This window comes from Oncorhynchus clarkii, chromosome 6, assembly GCF_045791955.1.
Source record: "Oncorhynchus clarkii lewisi isolate Uvic-CL-2024 chromosome 6, UVic_Ocla_1.0, whole genome shotgun sequence".
In the NCBI taxonomy this organism is placed as follows: domain Eukaryota; kingdom Metazoa; phylum Chordata; class Actinopteri; order Salmoniformes; family Salmonidae; genus Oncorhynchus; species Oncorhynchus clarkii.
In genome coordinates this window covers 4,964,149-4,985,866 of record NC_092152.1, presented here as the reverse complement: position 1 = coordinate 4,985,866, position 21,718 = coordinate 4,964,149, and the positions used below count along the sequence as shown (strand labels likewise).

Sequence of the window (21,718 nt, the reverse complement as noted above, 5' to 3'; positions counted from 1 at the left end):
GGGAAGTCTGTGTCAGGTAGTTTCCCTTTCTGTTTGAGAGGGAAGTCGGTGTCAGGTAGTTTCCCTTTCTGTTTGAGGGAAGTCTGTGTCAGGTAGTTTCCTTTCTGTTTGAGAGGGAAGTCGGTGTCAGGTAGTTTCCTTTCTGTTTGAGAGGGGAAGTCGGTGTCAGGTAGTTTCCTTTCTGTTTGAGAGGGAAGTCGTGTCAGGTAGTTTCCTTTCTGTTTGAGAGGGAAGTCTGTGTCAGGTAGTTTCCTTTCTGTTTGAGAGGGAAGTCAGTGTCAGGTAGTTTCCCTTTCTGTTTGAGAGGGAAGTCTGTGTCAGGTAGTTTCCTTTCTGTTTGAGAGGGAAGTCGGTGTCAGGTAGTTTTCTTTCTGTTTGACACTAGTTTATTGGATTATATGGCAAATGAGGTGAATGTTAGCAAAGGTTGTAGTTGTGTGAACACATTGAATAGTAATTGTGTTGTGTTGACTGGTAGTCAGCTGTAGGGTTGGAAAATTCTGGAAACTCTGAAAATTCTGTTTGAGGAAGTTTGAGGAATTTAGCAATCCTAGTCACCTGACGTCATTGCCTCCGTGAGCAAAAGATCCGAAGCACGCAGTGAGGATCTGCAGGAAGTGGAAGAGCAGGTAGACGGTCGGTTTGTCCTTATCCCCTTCATCCTCTTCTGCGGAGTCATCCAGCGGGACAGGAGCACCCGGCGCCCCTGCCTCCTCGCCCCCTAGATCTGACGCCAGCTTCATCTCCACGCCACCCTCCTCCGCCTCAATCTCGGCCTCCGCCACGGCATTACAGTACGACGAGTAACTATCATAGCGAACTCTCTTCTTGGTAAAGGACACGCTCCCTGACCTCTCCCCCTCCCCCACCAGCTTCTCACTGTCCTCTCGGGCCTCTCGCGCCTCGCGGGACTCGGAGCGGAGCAGCGGCTGGACCGGCATGCCACAGATGGCGGCCGTGTAGCAGGTGTAACTGTTGTTGCGACGCAGCAGGCGGTAGTTGTTGTCTGGCGTGGGGGCGGAGTTGTCGTCCTCCAGTCGTCCCAGGTGGATCTTGTGGAGCAGGTCTTTGTAGAGACCAGAGTCCTTGTGAACCGTGTGGTACACCTGGCCGTCGCTGCGGATGTGTTCCCCTCCGAAGGTGAAGCTGCCGTTGGACAGTGGGGACTTGGACATGGACAGAGTACCGTTGGTCATGGAGTGGGTTCGTCCTGAGGAGAGGAGGAGGGGGGTGAGCAATACAACACTTATATTATATATTACATAGAAATACTATACTAATACTACAATATTATCATATTAACTGAGTCTACAAAACATTATGAACACCTGCTCTTTCCGTGACAGACTGACCAGGTGAATAAAGGTGAAAGCTTTGATCCCTTATTGATGTTAAATCCACTTCAATCAGTGTAGATGAAGGAGAGGAGATAGGTTAGAGAAGGATTTTTAAGCCTCGAGACAATTGAGACATGGATTGTGTACGTGTGCCATTCAGAGAGAGGGTGAATGGGCAAAAGATGTAAGTGCCTTTGAACAGGGATATGGTAGTAGTTGCCAGGCACACCGGATTGTGTAAAGAACTGAAACGCTGCTGGGTTTTTCACACCCAACAGTTTCCCGTGTGTATCAAGAATGGTCCACCACCCAAAGGACATCCACACAACTTGAAGCATTGGAGTAAACATGGGCCAGCATCCCTGTGGAACGCTTTCGACACCTTGTAGAGTCCATGGCCCGACGAATTGAGGCAGTTCTGAGGGGAAAAGGGAGGGGTGCAACTCCATATTAGGAAGGTGTTCTTAATGTTTGGTATACTCAGTGTATATGCATGGCGTGGGTCTGCCCTAGAGAGGGGGAGAGCTATACAGAACTAAGGATATAACAAATACTATACTATAAGAAATACTATAATATACTAAATACAATACTACACTATAAAATATAGGTTTAGTAAAGGTGGTTCCACAGTGAACTACTTGCGTGATGAGTAGTGTTGTCTGCGACCTTAAGGCTTCCCAGGCTGTAGCTCAGCGGGCCAACCCCATACAGAAAAATGATTTATGGCCACATATGGTACCAGTCAAAAGTTTGGACACACCTACTTATTCAAATGTTTTATTTATTTTGTAATATTTTGTACGTTGTAGAATAATAGTGAAGACATCACAACTATGAAATAACACATATGGAATCATGTAGTAACCCAAAAAGTGTTCCACAAATCAACATATACATTTTAGATTCTACAAAGTAGCCACCCTTTGCCTTGATGACAGCTTTGCACACTTTTGGTATTCTCTCAACCAACTTCATGAGGTAGTCACCTGGAATGTATTTCAATTAACAGGTGTGTACATTTTTGGGGGGATAAAAAAAAAGCACATTTTTGTTTATTCATTTTTACAATATAGATAATTTTGACTTTGTGACTAATGGAAACCACCTGCTTGCTCTGCCCCTCCAGTGCGCTACAGTTTACACTATTTGCTTTAACATGTTGTTTGAAAGAAGATACATCTTACTCCACAACGGGGGGAAATCCTACATTCAAGTTATTTTTTTGCTACTGTCAACGTGAAAAGGTTGTGTGAGGGGGTCTCCCGGGTGGCGCAGTGGCCAAGGGCGCTGTACTGCAGCGCCAGCTGTGCCACCAGAGACTCTGGGTTTGCGCCCAGGCTCTGTCGTAACCGGCAGCGACCGGGAGGTCCATGGGGCGACTCAATTGGCACCAGCGACTCCTGTGGCGGGCCGGGCGCAGTGCGCGCTAACCAAGGTTGCCAGGTGCACAGTGTTTCCACCGACAACCCTGGCTTCCGGGTTGGATGGCGCTGTGCGGCTTGGTTGGGTTGTGTATCGGAGGACGCATGACTTTCAACCTTCGTCTCTCCCGAGCCCGTACGGGAGTTGTAGCGATGAGACAAGATAGTAGCTACTACAACAACTGGATACCACGAAATTGGGGAGAAAAAAGGGGGTAAAATTTAAATTAAATAAATAAAAAGGTTGTGTGAGGTGGAATGTAAATAACACAACTAACGGATATCATTAGTTCATTGATTTGTCATGCCCCAATCTGAACAGTTAAACAATCAAGTTAAGTTAACAATGTATCCTTGGTAACCTGTGATTGAGATTTCAAACCAATACGTTTTTCCCGCCAACATCATCATCCCTACTTTGCTTTATATCTGAGAAGGTATTGCCGGCAACAACGACTCTACTTTTATTTTCGCCAAACCCAACCTAAGTCACGATTGCGGTAAAGTTCTTCCTACGGCTTTGTATGAAATGTAGCCGTAATTATAAACTCTTGATGGTTGCTAGGCAGCGCCCTTTACTGTTATCCTCCTGGCATCACAATAACAACACGGGATGAGGTAGTTGGATGGGCTATTTACAGATGGGCTGTGTACAGGTGCAGTGAATCGGTAAGCTGCTCTGACAGCTGGTGCTTAAAGTTAGTGAGGGAGATATGAGTCTCCAGCTTCAGTGATTTTTGCAATTCGTTCCAGTCATTGGCAGCAGAGAACTGGAAGGAAAAGCGGCCAAAGAAGTTGTAGGTTTTGGGGGTGACCAGTGAAATATACCGGCTGGAGCGCGTGCTACAGGTGGGTGTTGCTATGGTGACCAGTGAGCTGAGATAAGGCAGGGCTTTACCTAGCAAAGACTTATAGATGACCTGGAGCCAGTGGGTTTTGCGACAAATATGTTGCGAGGGCCAGCCAACGAGAGCATACAGATCGCAGTGTGGGTAGTATAATGATAATGACAAAGCAAAAAACAGTTTAGACATTTTTGCAAATGTTTAAAAAAATACTTAACTGAAATATATAATTTACATTAGTATTCAGACACTTTACTTAGTACGCTGTTGAAGCAACTTTGGATGTTAATAAACATCAGACAGCCTCGAGTCATCTTGGGTATTACACTACAAGTGCGACACACCTGTTGTCACGTTCTGACCTTTATTTCCTTTGTTTTGTCTTTATTTAGTATGGTCAGGGCGTGAGTTGGGGTGGGCAGTCTATGTTTGGTTTCTGTTTCGGCCTAGTATGGTTCTCAATCAGAGGCAGGTGTCGTTAGTTGTCTCTGATTGAGAATCATACTTAGGTAGCCTGGGTTTCACTGGTTGTTTCCATGTCAGTGTTTGTCGTCACACGGTACTGTTTCGGTTTCGTTTCTTCACGTTTCTTTTGTTATTTTTGTATTCAGTGTTCAGTGTTTTCTTTGATTAAAGTTATGGACACTTACCACGCTGCATCTTGGTCCGATCCTTACTCCTCTTCAGACGAAGAGGAGATCTGCCATTACAACTGTATGTGGGGAGTTTCTCCCATTCTTCTCTGCAGATCCTCTCAAGCTCTGTCAGGTTGGATGGGGAGCGTAGCAGCACAGCTATTTTCAGGTCTCTCCAGAAATGTTGGCTCGGGTTCAAGTCCGGGTTCTGGCTGGGCCACTCAAGGACATTCAGAGATTTGTCCCGAAGCCACTATTGCGTTGTCTTGGCTGTGTGCTTTGGGTCGTTGTAGTGTTGGAAGGTGAACCTTAGCCCCAGTCTGAGGTCCTGAGCACTCTGGAGAATGTTTTCATCAAGGATCTCTCTGTACTTTGCTCCGTTCATCTTTCCCTTGATCCTGACTAGTCTCCCAGTCCCTGCCGCTGAAAAACATCCCCGCAGCATGATGCTGCCACCACCATGGATCACCATAGGTATGGTGCCAGGTTAACTCCAGACATGACGCTTGGCATTCAGGCCAAAGAGTTTAATCTTTGTTTCATCAGACCAGAGAATCTTGTTTCTCATGGTCTGAGAGTCTTTAGGTGCCTTTTGGCAAACTCCAAGTGGGCTGTCATGTGCCTTTTCCTAAAAAGTGTCTTCCTACTGGCCATTCCACCATAAAGGCCTGATTGATGGAGTGCTGCAGAGATGGTTGTCCTTCTGGAAGGTTCTCCCATCTCCACAGAGGAACTCTGGAGCTCTGTCAGATTGTCCATCAGGTTCTTGATCACCTCCCTGACCAAGGACCTTCTCCTCCGATTGCTCAGTTTGGCCGGGCAGCCAGCTCTAGGAAGTCTTGATGGTTCCAAACTTCTTCCATTTAAGAATGATGGAGGTCACTGTGTTCTTGGGGACCTTCAATGCCGCAGACATTTTTTGGTACCCTTCCCCAGGTCTGTGCCTCGACACAATCCTGTCTCGGAGCTCTACGGACAATATCTTCGACCTCATTACTTGGTTTTTGCTCTGACATGCACTGTCAACTCTGGGACCTTATATAGACAGGTGTGTGCCTTTCCAAATCATATCCAATCAATAAAATTTACCACGGGTGGACTCCAATCAAGATGTAGAAACATCTCAAGGATGATCAATGGAAACAGGATGCACCTGAGCTCAATTTCGAGTCTCATAGAAAAGGGTCTGAATACCTGTGTAAATAAGGTTTTCCTTTCTTTTTAATTCATTTGCAAAAATGTATAAAAACCTGTTTTAGCTTCGTCGTTATGGGGTATTGTGTGTAGATTGATGAGAGAAAAAAAACAATTTTTTAAGGCTGTAACGTAACAAAATGTGGGAAAAAGTCAAGGGGTCGGAATACTTTCTGAATGAACTTTAAATGCTCAATGGATTTATTAAAATAGACCAATGACATCTGCACACTACTACTACCACTCATTCCGGAATGCACACGGGAGCTATAAAATGTGTACACAGGCAAGAGTGTGTTAAAAATGGGCCTGTTTGTAAGGGGGTCATATAAATATCGCCCAATTTGAAAGCATGAATTGTCCTAAAGGTTACAGTCATTCTTACCCTAAAAATTCTTACCCTAACATTCTTACCCAAACATTCTTACCCATTCTTACCCTAACATTCTTACCCTAACATTCTTACCCAAACATTCTTACCCTAACATTCTTTCCCAATCATTCTTACCCTAACATTCTTACCCTAACATTCTTACCCATTCGTACCCTAAAAATTCTTACCCATTCTTACCCTAACATTCTTACCCATTCTTACCCTAAAAATTCTTACCCATTCTTACCCTACCATTTTTACCCTAACATTCTTACCCAAACATTCTTACCCAAACATTCTTACACATTCTTACCCTAAAAATTCTTACCCATTCTTACCCTAACATTGTCTCTCTTGTTTCTCTCTCTCTTGTCTTTCTCTCTTGTCTCTTTTCTCTCTCTCATTCTTACCCTAACATTCTTACCCAAACATTCTTACCCAAACATTCTTACCCAAACATTCTTATCCAAACATTCTTACCCTAACATTCTTACCCATTCTTACCCTAAAAATTCTTACCCATTCTTATCCTAACATTCTTACCCAAACATTCTTACCCATTCTTACCCTAACATTCTTACCCTAACATTCTTACCCAAACATTCTTACTCATTCTTACCCTAACATTCTTACCCATTCTTACCCTAACATTCTTACCCTAACATTCTTACCCTAACATTCTTACTCATTCTTACCCTAACATTCTTACCCTAACATTCTTACCCATTCTTACCCAAACATTCTTACCCATTCTTACCCAAACATTCTTACCCATTCTTACCCTAACATTCTTACTCATTCTTACCCTAACATTCTTACTCATTCTTACCCTAACATTCTTACCCTAACATTCTTACCCTAACATTCTTACTCATTCTTACCCTAACATTCTTACCCTAACATTCTTACCCTAACATTCTTACCCTAACATTCTTACTCATTCTTACCCTAACATTCTTACCCTAACATTCTTACCCATTCTTACCCAAACATTCTTACCCATTCTTACCCTAACATTCTTACCCTAACATTCTTACCCAAACATTCTTACCCATTCTTACCCATTCTTACCCTAACATTCTTACTCATTCTTACCCTAACATTCTTACCCTAACATTCTTACCCATTCTTACCCAAACATTCTTACCCATTCTTACCCTAACATTCTTACCCTAACATTCTTACCCTAACATTCTTACCCAAACATTCTTACCCATTCTTACCCTAACATTCTTACCCTAACATTCTTACACATTCTTACCCTAACATTCTTACCCTAACATTCTTACCCAAACATTCTTACACATTCTTACCCATTCTTACCCTAAAAATGCACTGGTGTTACAATTTAAGAAGTGTGCAACTAGGTTTTCATAAATATGGTATCCAACATAAGATTGACAGAACTTCAATGAAGAGCACGTTCATTTCTGCATTGTAATTATATTTACAGCATACATTATTGTCCATATGACTATGTAACACCTGCAGGCCTTATAGGGTTACCTAAAATGCCAGTTCCTGTTTACTGAGGGGTGAACACTTCAACCATAGGAAGGCATGTTCGTGAGTTTTTTCTTGAGTTGGATCATGAGTTCTGAGCATTAAAATAGACCAGACAACACATTAGCAAAAATATATATATCATTTTATTACACATTTTTCTTTTAAGTTACAAGATTAAAACCACAGGCACTTTTTCAGTTTGTTAGCCAGTACTAACAGTCATGAATTAATAATACCCGGATGGTAGTCGTCTCTAGACTGACGGGTTGCTTCCCATAACCTACCGGAGTTCCGGGTTACACATAGGGAGGAGTTGGGACATCCGCTTGTTGCCCTAGCAACAAACACAAATCAGTTAATTCTATTAAACTGAACCGCGGTGCACCAGGTCTATAGCCTGTGACGTGAACGGGCCAAATTGGTGAGGGAGGAACACCCTTCTCAAATAGAACAGTAATCTGCGCCGCTCGGCCATGTTGTCAACCAGGAGCACGGTGTGTCATCCAGACACGAGATGTCGCATGTTAACATTTTCAAACTACTTTTCATTGGGGGAGGTAGAAAGCGTTTAAAAAAAAATCAAAAGCAATCACTTTTTTTTGCATGTGAATCCTATTCATTACTGCACGTGATTAGTCTAGTCTAGGCTACATCACTTTTTTTTGTTTTGAGCTGACTTTACCGTGTGCTTTGAATTGGGCAGGAAGGCGGTTCCTTTTTCATCCGGTACCAACTCCAATAATCGATTTCCCCTTCAATTGCTGCCTTCATTTTAAGCACCACCCACCCAAACGTGTGATTGGTTGGGAGAGTTGTCAGTCTGAAGAGGAATGTTCTTTCCTCCCTTTTTCAAAGTGTCCAATAGAGTCTTGTTATTCATCCCAGACCTAGTCACTGCTGTGACCTTGGTCTGTGTGTCTGACACTACCCGGATGGTGGCTTGTGCCCTACTCAATCAACACTTTAAATAGCTGGGAGTACAAAGCAATAAGTTATGTTACATCTCATATACCTTACCGGGGGGGGGGGGGGGTGGCGCAAGAACTACAAAAACAACGATAGCAACGATAGCAACGACAACAACGATAGCAACGATAACAATGATAGCAACGATAGCAACGACAACAACGATAGCAACGATAACAATGATAGCAACGACAACAACGATAGCAACGACAACAACGACAGCAACGATAGCAACAACAGCAACGATAGCAACGACAACAACGACAGCAACGATAGCAACGACAACAACGATAGCAACGATAGCAACGACAGTAACGACAACAACAGCAACGATAGCAACGACAGCAACGACAACAACGATAGCAACGATAGCAACGATAGCCGACAACCCTGAATGCAATGCAAACTTAGGACGGACGCGACTACGAGCTCTCTCCAACCAGAGCTCCACAGCTCTGACGTTTGCAGTTTGGAACCGACGCTCGTTTCTTGGAGCCAAGCGCCACGGACAGCCTCCTGTTCCCTGCACTGCCCTAACAAAGGTGCACGACCCCCCCAAAACCCAGGGTGGACTGCAGGTTATACAGAGGTAGAGGGAGTGAACTGAGAAAGAGAGAGAAACAGTAGTTTAAGTAAGATGCTCATATCATGGTAGGACGGAAGGTGGTTAACATGTTCAGACAACGAAACACTGTTGGTTGGAGTGGAATCTCAGTAACTGGGAGTCGAGTCCTGCAGGACAGTTATGGTAGGAAGGAAGGTTTGTGGTTTCTAGAAGGGACATAGAAGCACATCATTTAGGATATACATCGTCATGATAAAACAGTGGCATATGCTGTATGTTGGGGGCGTGTCAGAACTGAGCTAAACTGTATAATAGCCCCCCCCCAAGGTGAGGATGAAGATCCTAACTTAGACTGTATATAATAGCCCCCCCCCAGACTGTATTACAGATTCTGGATGGACAGGGAAACATGTCTTGCCTTAAAAAGTCTTGTCCATAGCTGCCATTTTAATATTATATATATAATAATATAATATATAATATTCATATTTTCACCTTAACATTTCAAATATGTTGGACAGCCTTTCCTGGGAGATTTTTTTTATTTAACCTTTATTTCATTTAGGCAAGTCAGTCAAAAACAGATTATTATTTTACAATGAAGGCCTACCCCCCCCCCCCCCCCAGGCCAAACTCTCTCTTTACCCGGACGACGCTGGGCCAATTGTGCGCCGCCCTATTGGACTCCGGATCACAGCCGGTTGTCATACAGCCCGGTAATTGAACCAGGGCCTGTAGTGACACCTCTAGCACTGAGATGCAGTGTCTTAAGACAGCTGAACCTCTCTGGACTTCGTCACCTGGCTGACAGTGGACCGTTTCAGATCTAAAAGACAGGTCACCCGGAGCACCTAAAAGGATCTGCTGGAGGTGAACCAATCACAGCAGTGGTGTTGGTCAGGTGGCCCACTCCCTTCTCATAGTCTCCTGAGGGTCGGGAAAACTAAATAGATTAATTGAAAAGGCACACTGTTAGGATGGGATTAGATGAACCCTAAACTAATAAACTATTTAAAAAAAAATATATATATATATATATATATATATATTTAAAAAAAATAACTGGTTTAAACTTCTAACCAGGCAACATCCCCCTTACAGTCTCTGGTACTGTTCCCTGTGGGATTGGAATCATTCACTGTTTTAAGTCATCTGACCATGACGAACATTTAATTTAGAATGTAATATCAGCTCCTTCAGAAGAATGTGAAGCCCGTAGTAGATATAAGGTGGATGGAAGCAAGAGGAGATTATAAACTGTAACCCACCTGGAAGCCAAAGCCGGGCCCGGGCTGAAGTTCTTGATTCGTCTGGCTCGAACCAAGAGGTGATGCGGTGCGGTCCAGCCGAGGCCACTATGAAGGAGATAGGAGACCACGTGACACCTAGGGTGTAGACAGGGGGAGATGAATGGGAAGGAAAGGGAGCGTATCTGTTTGTCGTGTGATGTCAATATAAGGTCAAGTCAGGGGTCAGCAGACCCAGGGGTGAAGGACAGCAGGAGGATCTGATGTCAATATAAGGTCAAGTCAGGGGTCAGCAGACCCAGGGGTGAAGGACAGCTGGAGGATCTGATGTCAATATAAGGTCAAGTCAAATGTGTGTGTGTCTCTGACTACTTGTCAGTCAGTTGCTACTCAAAGCATTGTCTACCTCGGTCAGTAGAGCGTTGCATGGCGATGAACTTGGCTGGCGAATTCTGCTGGCGGACTTCTTTCCGGGTCTCAGTGGGGTGGGATCTGATAGGTGCTCACCTCTCCTGTTGAATGTAGAATAAAGCATCGCTCATGGTGATTGGATGTCAAATAAATAAACAAAATAATCCTGGCCAATAGTTGAGAAGAGATGCTGTCGCTAGGCTAAGCCCAGATCTGTATGTCCACTCAACCACATCTACTAATCATGGACCAGAGGGTCAATCTGAAGGTATAGACAGGATGAGGTATAGACAGGATGAGGGAGAGAGACAATTCACCATCAGGGTAGGAATGCTGATCTAGGATCAGGTCCACATAATGTCCATATAATCCTAGTATTCATTATGATCTTACCTTTTGCGAATTCTTAGTCTGGATTGTTCCCTTGGGTCAAAGTGGACTCTGTATATTAATGAAATATGATTAGCATTGTAAATCCATATGTACATGTACTAGCTAGCTAGCTAGCACTGTAGTAGTACCTAATATAGGATAGTTGTTATTAGCTATTATAGATTAACGTCATGATGATAAGCTCCTCCTACATGTGATCCAGTATTAAAGTTGACCTCCAGTGGCCACCACAACTCCTCCAGCCACATCTGGAAGGCCAAGACAGACAAACAGGGAGACAGGCAGACAGACAAGCTGGCAGACAGACAAGCTGGCAGACAGACAGACATACAGACGCAGACAAGCTGGCATACAGACAAGCTGGCAGACAGACAAGCTGGCAGACAGACAGACAGACAGACAGACAGACAGACAGACAGACAGACAGACAGACAGACAGATGCAGAGAGACAGGCAGGAAGACAAACAGACAAGCTGGCAGACAGACAAGCTGGCAGACAGACAGACAGACACAGGCAGGCAGGCAGACAAAGCTGGCAGACCGACAGACATACAGACGCAGACAGACAGACAGACAGACAGACAGACAGACAGACAGACAGAGCTGGGCAAAATAGACAAAATGCGAAACAAATGTTGCTATTTATAAATTGCACCTCCGTCACTGGGTCGCGTCATGCTATCATTAGGAACGTTCTCAAGCCACCCTCTGCCAGCGGCGACACAATAGCGCCCAAAAGATGTGATAGATGGAGGCTATGACTGTTTTTGTCTAAACAACACTATAGTGGAATGAAAATATATAATGACATTGCTAAAATAGGCAAACTTTGCCGTCATCAGGTCGTCAAATGGATTGCAATGCTGTCATTAGCTAGCAAAGTTACTCAACAATAGATAGCAATGCTAATGTTGACGTTACCTAGCTAAACATTTGTGTGGTCTACCCTCAATCTTAGCTAGCTAGCTAACGTGGTACTGCATCTAATGTCAAGCTGGCTACATCAAAATGATGACAAAAGGTTTTCTTTCTACTCCTTTTGCAATACTATTGTATTTCCAAGCCACTTGAATGCACTTTTGAGTTCTTGAGAATAGCCATAGCTAGCTACCATAGCGATCCCCTCAAGAGCAGATAATTTCAGTTCATCATTTATATAGCTTGCTAGCTAGCTAGCTAGATGGCTGTGCTAGAAATTATAGAATCATGCTAGGGCAATTGTTTGAATGCACCTTCTGAATGTGAAATTACAAGACAAAAAGAACACTTACCTAAACTGTTCCTCTTTGTATCCTCTTGGTTGTGAAGGTAGAGTAGCTAGCTAATCTCCTTTCCCAGAGGGGGGGACACTACACGACTTTCATAATCCTTCACATTAAACGACAACCACTACGAGATTCTTCGCTTGGTGATGAGGATTCTCGATACCGTACCGTCTCGCCAACGCAATAATGTGATGTGATTAGACTGTTAACATAACTAGAACGAGCTGTGGCTCAAAGCAGCCTTAAACATCTTCAATGAGAAATTCATGTTTGCCATATACAGAGTTGAAATATCTAGCCACCACTTTGAATTGAATAACATTGCTTGCGAACTTCAGAGCTGTAAAGATTTGACAGGCAAGTACAAACGCATACTGGCCTGCACAGCCATGATTTTGACTGGCCTGCACAGAGCCCTGACCTCAACCCCATTGAACACCTTTCGGATGAATTGGAACACCGACTGCGAGCCAGGACTAATCGCCCAACATCAGTGCCCGACCTCACTAATGCTCTTGTGCCTGAGTGGAAGCAAGTCCCCGCAGCAATGTTTCAACATCTAGAGGAAAGCCTTCCCAGAAGAGTGGAGGCTGTTATAGCAGCAATGTTCCAACATCTAGTGGAAAGCCTTCCCTGAAGAGTGGAGGCTGTTATAGCAGCAATGTTCCAACATCTAGTGGAAAGCCTTCCCAGAAGAGTGGAGGCTGTTATAGCAGCAATGTTCCAACATCTAGAGGAAAGCCTTCCCAGAAGAGTGGAGGCTGTTATAGCAGCAAGGGGGACCAACTCCATATTAATACCCATGATTTTGGAACGAGATGTTCGAAGAGCAGGTGTCCACATACACTACCTTACCAAAAGTATGTCAATATTTGAATTATTTACTTTATATAGTCCATTTTTACTCGTCTTTATCAAGGGTGTCAATCATTTCAAACCCGACTGTATGTACTTGTATGTAATTACAGTATGTGTTGATACATATATAACCGTATATGGGCATATAACACATAGAAGTAACATATGTACAGGTAACTGCCAGAATAAAGGAAACACTTCAGTAAATGAGGGATGCAAAGTATTTTGAAAGCAGGTGCTTTCACACAGGTGTGGTTCCGGAGTTAATTAACCAATTAAAACATCCCATCATGCTTAGGGTCATGTATAAAAATGCCCAGTTGCCGATTATTTTGGCTATCATGGCTAGAAGAAGAGATCTCAGTGACTTTGAAAAGAGGGGTCTCAAATGAGCATAGGGGGTTTAAAGGGTGTGTGTGTCTGTCAGTCACCAGATCTCAACCCAACTGAACACTTATCGGAGATTCTGGAGCTGCGCCTGAGACAGTGTTTTCCACCACTATCAACAAAACACCAAATTACGGAATGGCTCATGGAAGAATGGTGTCACATCCCTCCAAAAGAGTTCCAGACACTTGCAGAAGCTATGCCTAAGCACATTTAAAGCTGTTCTGGCAGCTCGTGGTGGCCCTATTAAGACCCTTTATGTTGGTGTTTCCTTTATTCTGGCAGTTACCTGTAGATTACCATTTATCATGGGACTGACCATAGACACGTCCTTTGGGCAGGGCAGTGCCTCCGTTGGCCAGGCTGTTGAGCTCTCCGGTGGACTCTCCTCTCCGTGACTCTCCTCCGGTACCACCCGTTAACGGCAGCACGGCGTCGTCTGTCCCCTTGGCGCCCGGTAGCTCCTTGAACACGGGAAGCTCCTCCTCTTCCTCCTCAGGGATCTGTTCTAAGGACTCGTCTGAGATCCTGGACAGGGCAGCTCGCTCCTTCTTTATTCGACCTGACCGAGGGGGGGGGGTGGGGGGGGGGGGGACGGTGACAACACATTTACACACACACTGTCGCAACTCATTAAAGAACTACGACAAGGCTCCTTTCTTCTGCCTGACCAGTGAGGAGACTGTGTCAGGATGATACGTACACAATAGCAATAATAATAATAATAATACAATAAATAATACTATTAACAATAATAATAAATACTATTAACAGTAATAAATAATACTATTTACAATAATAATACTATTTACAATAATACTCCTATTAATATGAATACATAATACTGTTATTATAATACATAATACTATAAATCTGATGACCAGATGACTATCCTTCTGACCCAGGTCCCATCTACTATCCTTCTGACCCAGGTCCCGTCTACTATCCTTCTGACCCTATGTAGCCAGGTCCCATCTACTATCCTTCTGACCCTATGTAGCCAGGTCCATCTACTATCCTTCTGACCCTATGTAACCAGGTCCCATCTACTATCCTTCTGACCCAGGTCCATCTACTATCCTTCTGACCCTATGTAGCCAGGTCCATCTACTATCCTTCTGACCCTATGTAATCAGGTCCCATCTACTATCCTTCTGACCCAGGTCCATCTACTATCCTTCTGACCCTATGTAGCCGGGTCTCAACTACTATCCTTCTGACCCTATGTAGCCAGGTCCCATCTACTATCCTCCTGACCCAGGTCCCATCTACTATCCTCCTGACCCTATGTAGCCAGGTCCCATCTACAATCCTTCTGACCCTGGCCCATCTACTATCCTTCTGACCCTATGTAGCCAGGTCCCATCTTCTATCCTTCTGACCCGGGTCCCATCTACTATCCTTCTGACCCAGGTCCCATCTACTATCCTTCTGACCCAGGTCCCATCTACTATCCTTCTGACCCTATGTAGCCAGGTCCCATCTACTATCCTTCTGGCCCAGGTCCCATCTACTATCCTTCTGACCCTATGTAGCCAGGTCCCATCTACTATCCTTCTGACCCAGGTCCCATCTACTATCCTTCTGACCCAGGTCCCATCTACTATCCTTCTGACCCAGGTCCCATCTACTATCCTTCTGACCGAGGTCCCATCTACTATCCTTCTGACCCTATGTAGCCAGGTCCCATCTACTATCCTTCTGACCCAGGTCCCATTTACTATCCTCCTGACCCTATGTAGCCAGGTCCCATCTACTATCCTTCTGACCCTATGTAGCCAGGTCCATCTACTATCCTTCTGACCCTATGTAGCCAGGTCCCATCTACTATCCTCCTGACCCAGGTCCCATCTACTATCCTTCTGAACCTATGTAGCCAGGTCCCATCTACTATCCTTCTGACCCAGGTCCCATCTACTATCCTTCTGACCCAGGTCCCGTCTACTATCCTTCTGACCCTATGTAGCCAGGTCCCATCTACTATCCTTCTGACCCCATGTAGCCAGGTCCCATCTACTATCCTTCTGACCCTATGTAGCCAGGTCCCGTCTACTATCCTTCTGACCCTATGTAGCCAGGTCCATCTACTATACTTCTGACCCTATGTAGCCAGGTCCATCTACTATCCTTCTGACCCAGGTCCCATCTACTATCCTTCTGACCCAGGTCCCATCTACTATCCTTCTAACCTAGGTCCCATCTTCTATCCCTCTGACCCAGGTCCCATCTACTATCCTTCTGACCCTATGTAGCCAGGTCTCATCTACTATCCTTCTGACCCTATGTAGCCAGGTCCCATCTACTATCCTTCTGACCCAGGTCCATCTACTATCCTTCTGACCCTATGTAGCCAGGTCCATCTACTATCCTTCTGACCCTATGTAATCAGGTCCCATCTACTATCCTTCTGACCCAGGTCCATCTACTATTCTTCTGACCCTATGTAGCCGGGTCTCAACTACTATCCTTCTGACCCTATGTAGCCAGGTCCCATCTACTATCCTCCTGACCCAGGTCCCATCTACTATCCTCCTGACCCTATGTAGCCAGGTTCCATCTACAATCCTTCTGACCCTGGCCCATCTACTATCCTTCTGACCCTATGTAGCCAGGTCCCATCTTCTATCCTTCTGACCCGGGTCCCATCTACTATCCTTCTGACCCAGGTCCCATCTACTATCCTTCTGACCCTATGTAGCCAGGTCCCATCTACTATCCTTCTGACCCAGGTCCCATCTACTATCCTTCTGACCCTATGTAGCCAGGTCCCATCTACTATTCTCCTGACCCAGGTCCCATCTACTATCCTTCTGACCCAGGTCCCATCTACTATCCTTCTGACCCAGGTCCCATCTACTATCCTTCTGACCCAGGTCCCATCTACTATCCTTCTGACCCAGGTCCCATCTACTATCCTTCTGACCCAGGTCCCATCTACTATCCTTCTGACCCAGGTCCCATCTACTATCCTTCTGACCCTATGCAGCCAGGTCCATCTACTATCCTTCTGACCCAGGTCCCATCTACCATCCTTCTGACCCTATGTAGCCAGGTCCCATCTACTATCCTTCTGACCCTATGCAGCCAGGTCCCATCTACTATTCTTCTGACCCAGGTCCCGTCTACTATCCTTCTGACCCAGGTCCCATCTACTATTCTTCTGACCCAGGTCCCATCTACTATCCTTCTGACCCAGGTCCCATCTACTATCCTTCTGACCCAGGTCCCATCTACTATCCTTCTGACCCAGGTCCCATCTACTATCCTTCTGACCCTATGTAGCCAGGTCCCATCTACTATCCTTCTGACCCAGGTCCATCTACTATCCTTCTGACCCAGGTCCCATCTACTATCCTTCTGACCCAGGTCCCGTCTAGTATCCTTCTGACCCAGGTCCCATCTACTATCCTTCTGACCCAGGTCCATCTACTATCCTTCTGACCCAGGTCCCATCCACTATCCTTCTGACCCAGGTCCCATCTACTATCCTTCTGACCCTATGCAGCCAGGTCCATCTACTATCCTTCTGACCCAGGTCCCATCTACTATCCTTCTGACCCTATGTAGCCAGGTCCCATCTACTATCCTTCTGACCCTATGCAGCCAGGTCCATCTACCTTTTAACTCCTCACAAGTGTGGCTTGTTTGGTGTCTGCTGTGAAGGAAAACCACAACAAGTCAACTACTTCATTGATGAAGGATTGTCATTTAGCAGTGCAGTCATCAACTACGGAGTTGGGGAGACACGTGAACTGTGATAACTACAGTGGCCAAAACAGGAACAAGTTTGTTCTCTGGTATTGTGTCTGATGGACCATGCACAACTTCACCACACTCTGGCCCTTCACTTCCTGATCACAGGCCACACCAAGTTCCCCCCCCCCGACTAGTGCCCTCGGCCTCATCAAGCGACGCTTCAGAAAGACCAGAGTGAACACTTTGTCTGAGATGGCTGCTGCTGTGAAGGACAGCACTGTGACAGAGGTCAACATCCCGCAGCTGGTTGGACTGGAGGATGGTACGGTGCTGGTGGAAAGTTATGGCTGGCAACAACACCTCCGACTCCGTTCTTCAGGCCACTGCCACAGATCAAGCAGTACCAGCACTTTAGGTGAGGTATGAGGTATGAGGTTATTTTTCTTATCTAAACTCGGAAGGTGAATTGATGTTGTGCAAGGTTTTAATGTCTTCTACATTTTGTTTTGTTATTTCCTGTTTTACAGCTTCGATGCTCTGAAGCCTGGTGTTGTTGTCACCAAGGAGCGTTGGGACTCAGACCAGGTTTCAGCTGCTGTGCAACGCTGACATCCTTCCTCCCATAGATGGTCTGCCTGTACAAGCACCACCTGGACTGGACACGGCTAGACAAACGTATCTTTTTGAGAAGATCAGAGAGTTTTGCGACGAAGAAGCTACGGACATCACATGCCCTGCACCGAAAGTCAAGGGCAGGAAAGGAACAGGCTCTCCGAAAATAGATTCCCTTGTTCATGCGTGGTTCGGACGGACCAGTTCATCACTGGGGGAAAGGTTCCCAGTCCTCAGCACTATCAGCAGTGCCTCTATTCACATAACTCTCTCCTAACACACACGCTATAAGTTACTGCTACTATATATTATCCTGCTACTCAGCTACATTACCCCTGATTATAATGCTTATAACTACCTCATCAATCACCAGTATCACTGATATATTCTTGTACATACTTGATTTTATTTTATTCCCTACTGACATTGACACTTGTTCATTTTTCTCCTTTATATTGATATTGCTACAATGCAAGTAACCATTTCGCAGAGACAACAGTAGATCACAGTCAGCCATCTTAAGAGAGCTACTGTAGGTGGAACAACCATAGTACTCAGTCACAGTACATTTTTAGAGACAAGCGGACAGTTTGCGGGGACGGAAGTGTGTTGTGATTGACAAAGCATCACAAAGCAGCATCATATGCTTGTGGAAAGAGCAGAGGGACCCTCTCCACTACGTTCCTGTTGGTGGAATGTTATGCAGCCGTCAGCTGATCTGGGGAGAGAGAGAAACCTAATCCTAACGTTTAGAAAGTGCTTAGCAACCACTCAATCAGAAACAGTTTGACTCTCACAGCAGCGGCAGTGTGTGTGTGTGTGTGTGTGTGTGTGTGTGTGTGTGTGTGTGTGTGTGTGTGTGTGTGTGTGTGTGTATGTTTGACCTTGACTTCAGCAGGCAACACTCACATTAGGACTTAATTACGCCTGCATACCAGAGTCATGTGTTTAGAGTCAAAACATTGAAGTTTCTGCATTATGATGCATTTACATGAAACTACAACATTCTATAACAGTCATGTTAAAACCTCATTAACATGACACTACAACATTCTATAACAGTCATGTTAGAACCTCATTAACATGACACTACAACAGCCATGTTAGAACCTCATTAACATAAAACTACAACATTCTATAACAGCCATGTTAGAACCTCATTAACATGACACTACAACATTCTATAACAGCCATGTTAGAACCTCATTAACATGACACTACAACATTCTATAACAGCCATGTTAGAACCTCATTAACATGACACTACAACATTCTATAACACCCATGTTAGAACCTCATTAACATGACACTACAACATTCTATAACAGCCATGTTAGAACCTCATTAACATGACACAACAACATTCTATAACAGTCATGTTAGAACGCCATTAACATGACACTACAACATTCTATATCAGCCATGTTAGAGCCTCATTAACATGACACTACAACATTCTATAACAGTCATGTTAGAACCTCATTAACATGACACTACAACATTCTATAACAGCCATGTTAGAACCCCATTAACATGACACTACAACATTCTATATCAGTCATGTTAGAACCTCATTAACATGACACTACAACATTCTATAACAGCCATGTTAGAACCTTATTAACATGACACTACAACATTATATATCAGTCATGTTAGAACCTCATTAACATGACACTACAACATTCTATAACAGCCATGTTAGAACCTCATTAACATGACACTACAACATTCTATATCAGTCATGTTAGAAGCTCATTAACATGACACTACAACATCCATGTTAGAACCTCATTAACATAACACTACAACATTCTATAACAGTCATGTAGGAACCTCATTAACATGACACTACAACATTCTATAATAGTCATGTTAGAACCTCATTAACATGACACTACAGCATTCTATAACAGTCCTGTTAGAGCCTCATTAACATGACACTACAACATTCTATAACAGTCCTGTTAGAACCTCATTAACATGACACTACAACATTCTATAACAGCCATGTTAGAGCCCCATTAACATAACACTACAACAGCCATGTTAGAGCCTCATTAACATGACACTACATCATTCTATAATAGTCATGTTAGAACCTCATTAACATGACACTACAACATTCTATAACAGTCATGTTAGAGCCTCATTAACATGACACTACAACATTCTATAACAGTCATGTTAGAGCCTCATTAACATGACACTACAACATTCTACAACAGTCATTAAATATTTAAACAATGCTATGTTACTGAATGTCTAGATTTAGAACAAAATAAAACATTCTAAAAGTTGACGCAACTAACTGTCACTGTCAATTGAATTCTAGAGAGTTCTCGCTGGCCACGGTCGTGTTCGGTGATACCCTCTAACCCAGAGAGTTCTCGCAGGCCACGGTCGTGTTCAGTAAGTGCAAAGTGGAAGAATACAGTCAAACAGAGGGACCTCACTACCACTACGTAGTCCAATGATACCTACTGGAATATGGTACTACGCTCAGAGTTCATGGAGCTTACCAAGGATTGCATATTTCAAACTGGAAGCTTACTTTACCCTTCTGAACATACCAACCAAATGCATACCTACCTAATCTGAACACAAAGCAAACTTTATATACAGTGCATTTGGAAAGTATTCAGGGTCTGAATACTTATGTAAATGTGATATTTCAGATTTCAATTATTTATAGATTAGAGAGAAAAAAAAAAAAACAGTTTTTGCTTTGTCATTATGTGTGTGTAAATTGATGAGGGGAAAAAAATATTTAATTTATAGTACCATAGACTAGAAATGCATTGAGATACCGATCAGTCATTAACATGTCATGGCAACAAACGCTCCAGCTGAAATATTACTGCCACAATCCATAAATTAAATTGTGTGATGAAGCATATGTTAAGTGAAAACATTCTACCGGAATGGCAGTACAGTGGCATTCCCCAAATCAATACTTTGTAGAGCCACCTTTTGCAGCATTTACAGCTGCAAGTCTCTTGTGGTATGTCTCTATAAGCTTGGCACATCTAACCACTGGGATTTTTGCCCATTTTTCAAGGCAAAACTGCTCCAGCTCCTTCAAGTTGGATGGGTTCCTGCTGGTGTATAGCAATCTTTAAGTCATACCACAGATTCTCAACTGGATTGAGGTCTGGGCTTTGACTAGGCCATTCCAAGACATTTAAAAGTTTCCCCTTAAATCACTCGAGTGTTGCTTTAGCAGTATGCTTAGAGTCATAGTCCTGCTGGAAGGTGAACCTCCGTCCCAGTCTCAAATCTCTGGAAGACAAACAGGTTTCCGTTAAGAATGTCCCTGTATTTAACACCATCCATCATTCCTTCAATTCTGACCAGTTGTCCAGTCCCTGGCGATGGAAAACATCCCCCACAGCATGATGCTGCCATCACCATGCAGGATGATGTTCTCGGGGTGATGAGGTGTGTTGGGTTTGCTCCAGACAAAGCGTTTTCCTTGATGGCCAAAAAGCTACATTTTAGTCTCATCTGACCAGAGTACCTTCTTCCATATGTTTGGGGAGTCTCACACATGCCTTTTGGCAAACACCAAACATGTTTTCTCATTTCTTTCTTTAAGCAATGGCTTTTTTTTCTGGCCACTCCTCCATAAAGCCCAGGTCTGTGGAGTGTATATGGCTTAAAGTGGTACTATGGACAGATACTCCAATCTCCGCTGTGGAGCTTTGCAGCTCCTTCAAGGTTATCTTTGGTTTCTTTGTCGTTTCTCTGATTAATGTCCTCCTTGCCTGGTCTGTGAGTTTTGGTGGGCGGCCCTCTCTTGGCAGGTTTGTTTTTGTTCCATATTCTTCCCATTTTTTTATAATGGATTTAATGGTGCTCCGTGTGATGTCAAAGTTTCTGATATTTTTTTATAACCCAACCCTGATCTGTACTTCTCCACTACTTTGTCCCTGACCTGTTTGGAGAGCTCCTTGGTCTTCATGGTGCCGCTTGCTTAGTGATGCCCTTTGCTTAATGGTGT

The 21,718-nt window shown here is 44.1% G+C and overlaps 1 protein-coding gene across 2 annotated transcripts in view; it reads right to left on the bottom strand.

Annotated features, from left to right (window-relative positions):
* LOC139410563 (sodium-dependent phosphate transporter 2-like) overlaps positions 1-21,718 on the bottom strand; it is a 131,819-nt gene that overhangs the window by 20,194 nt on the left and 89,907 nt on the right. For both annotated transcript variants that reach the window (XM_071155852.1, XM_071155853.1), the window contains exons 7-8: positions 13,727-13,969; positions 559-1,210 (exon numbers count right to left, since the gene is read on the bottom strand). In XM_071155852.1, coding sequence (XP_071011953.1) covers positions 559-1,210; positions 13,727-13,969 — 895 coding nt within the window. The remainder of the gene's footprint in view (positions 1-558; positions 1,211-13,726; positions 13,970-21,718) is intronic.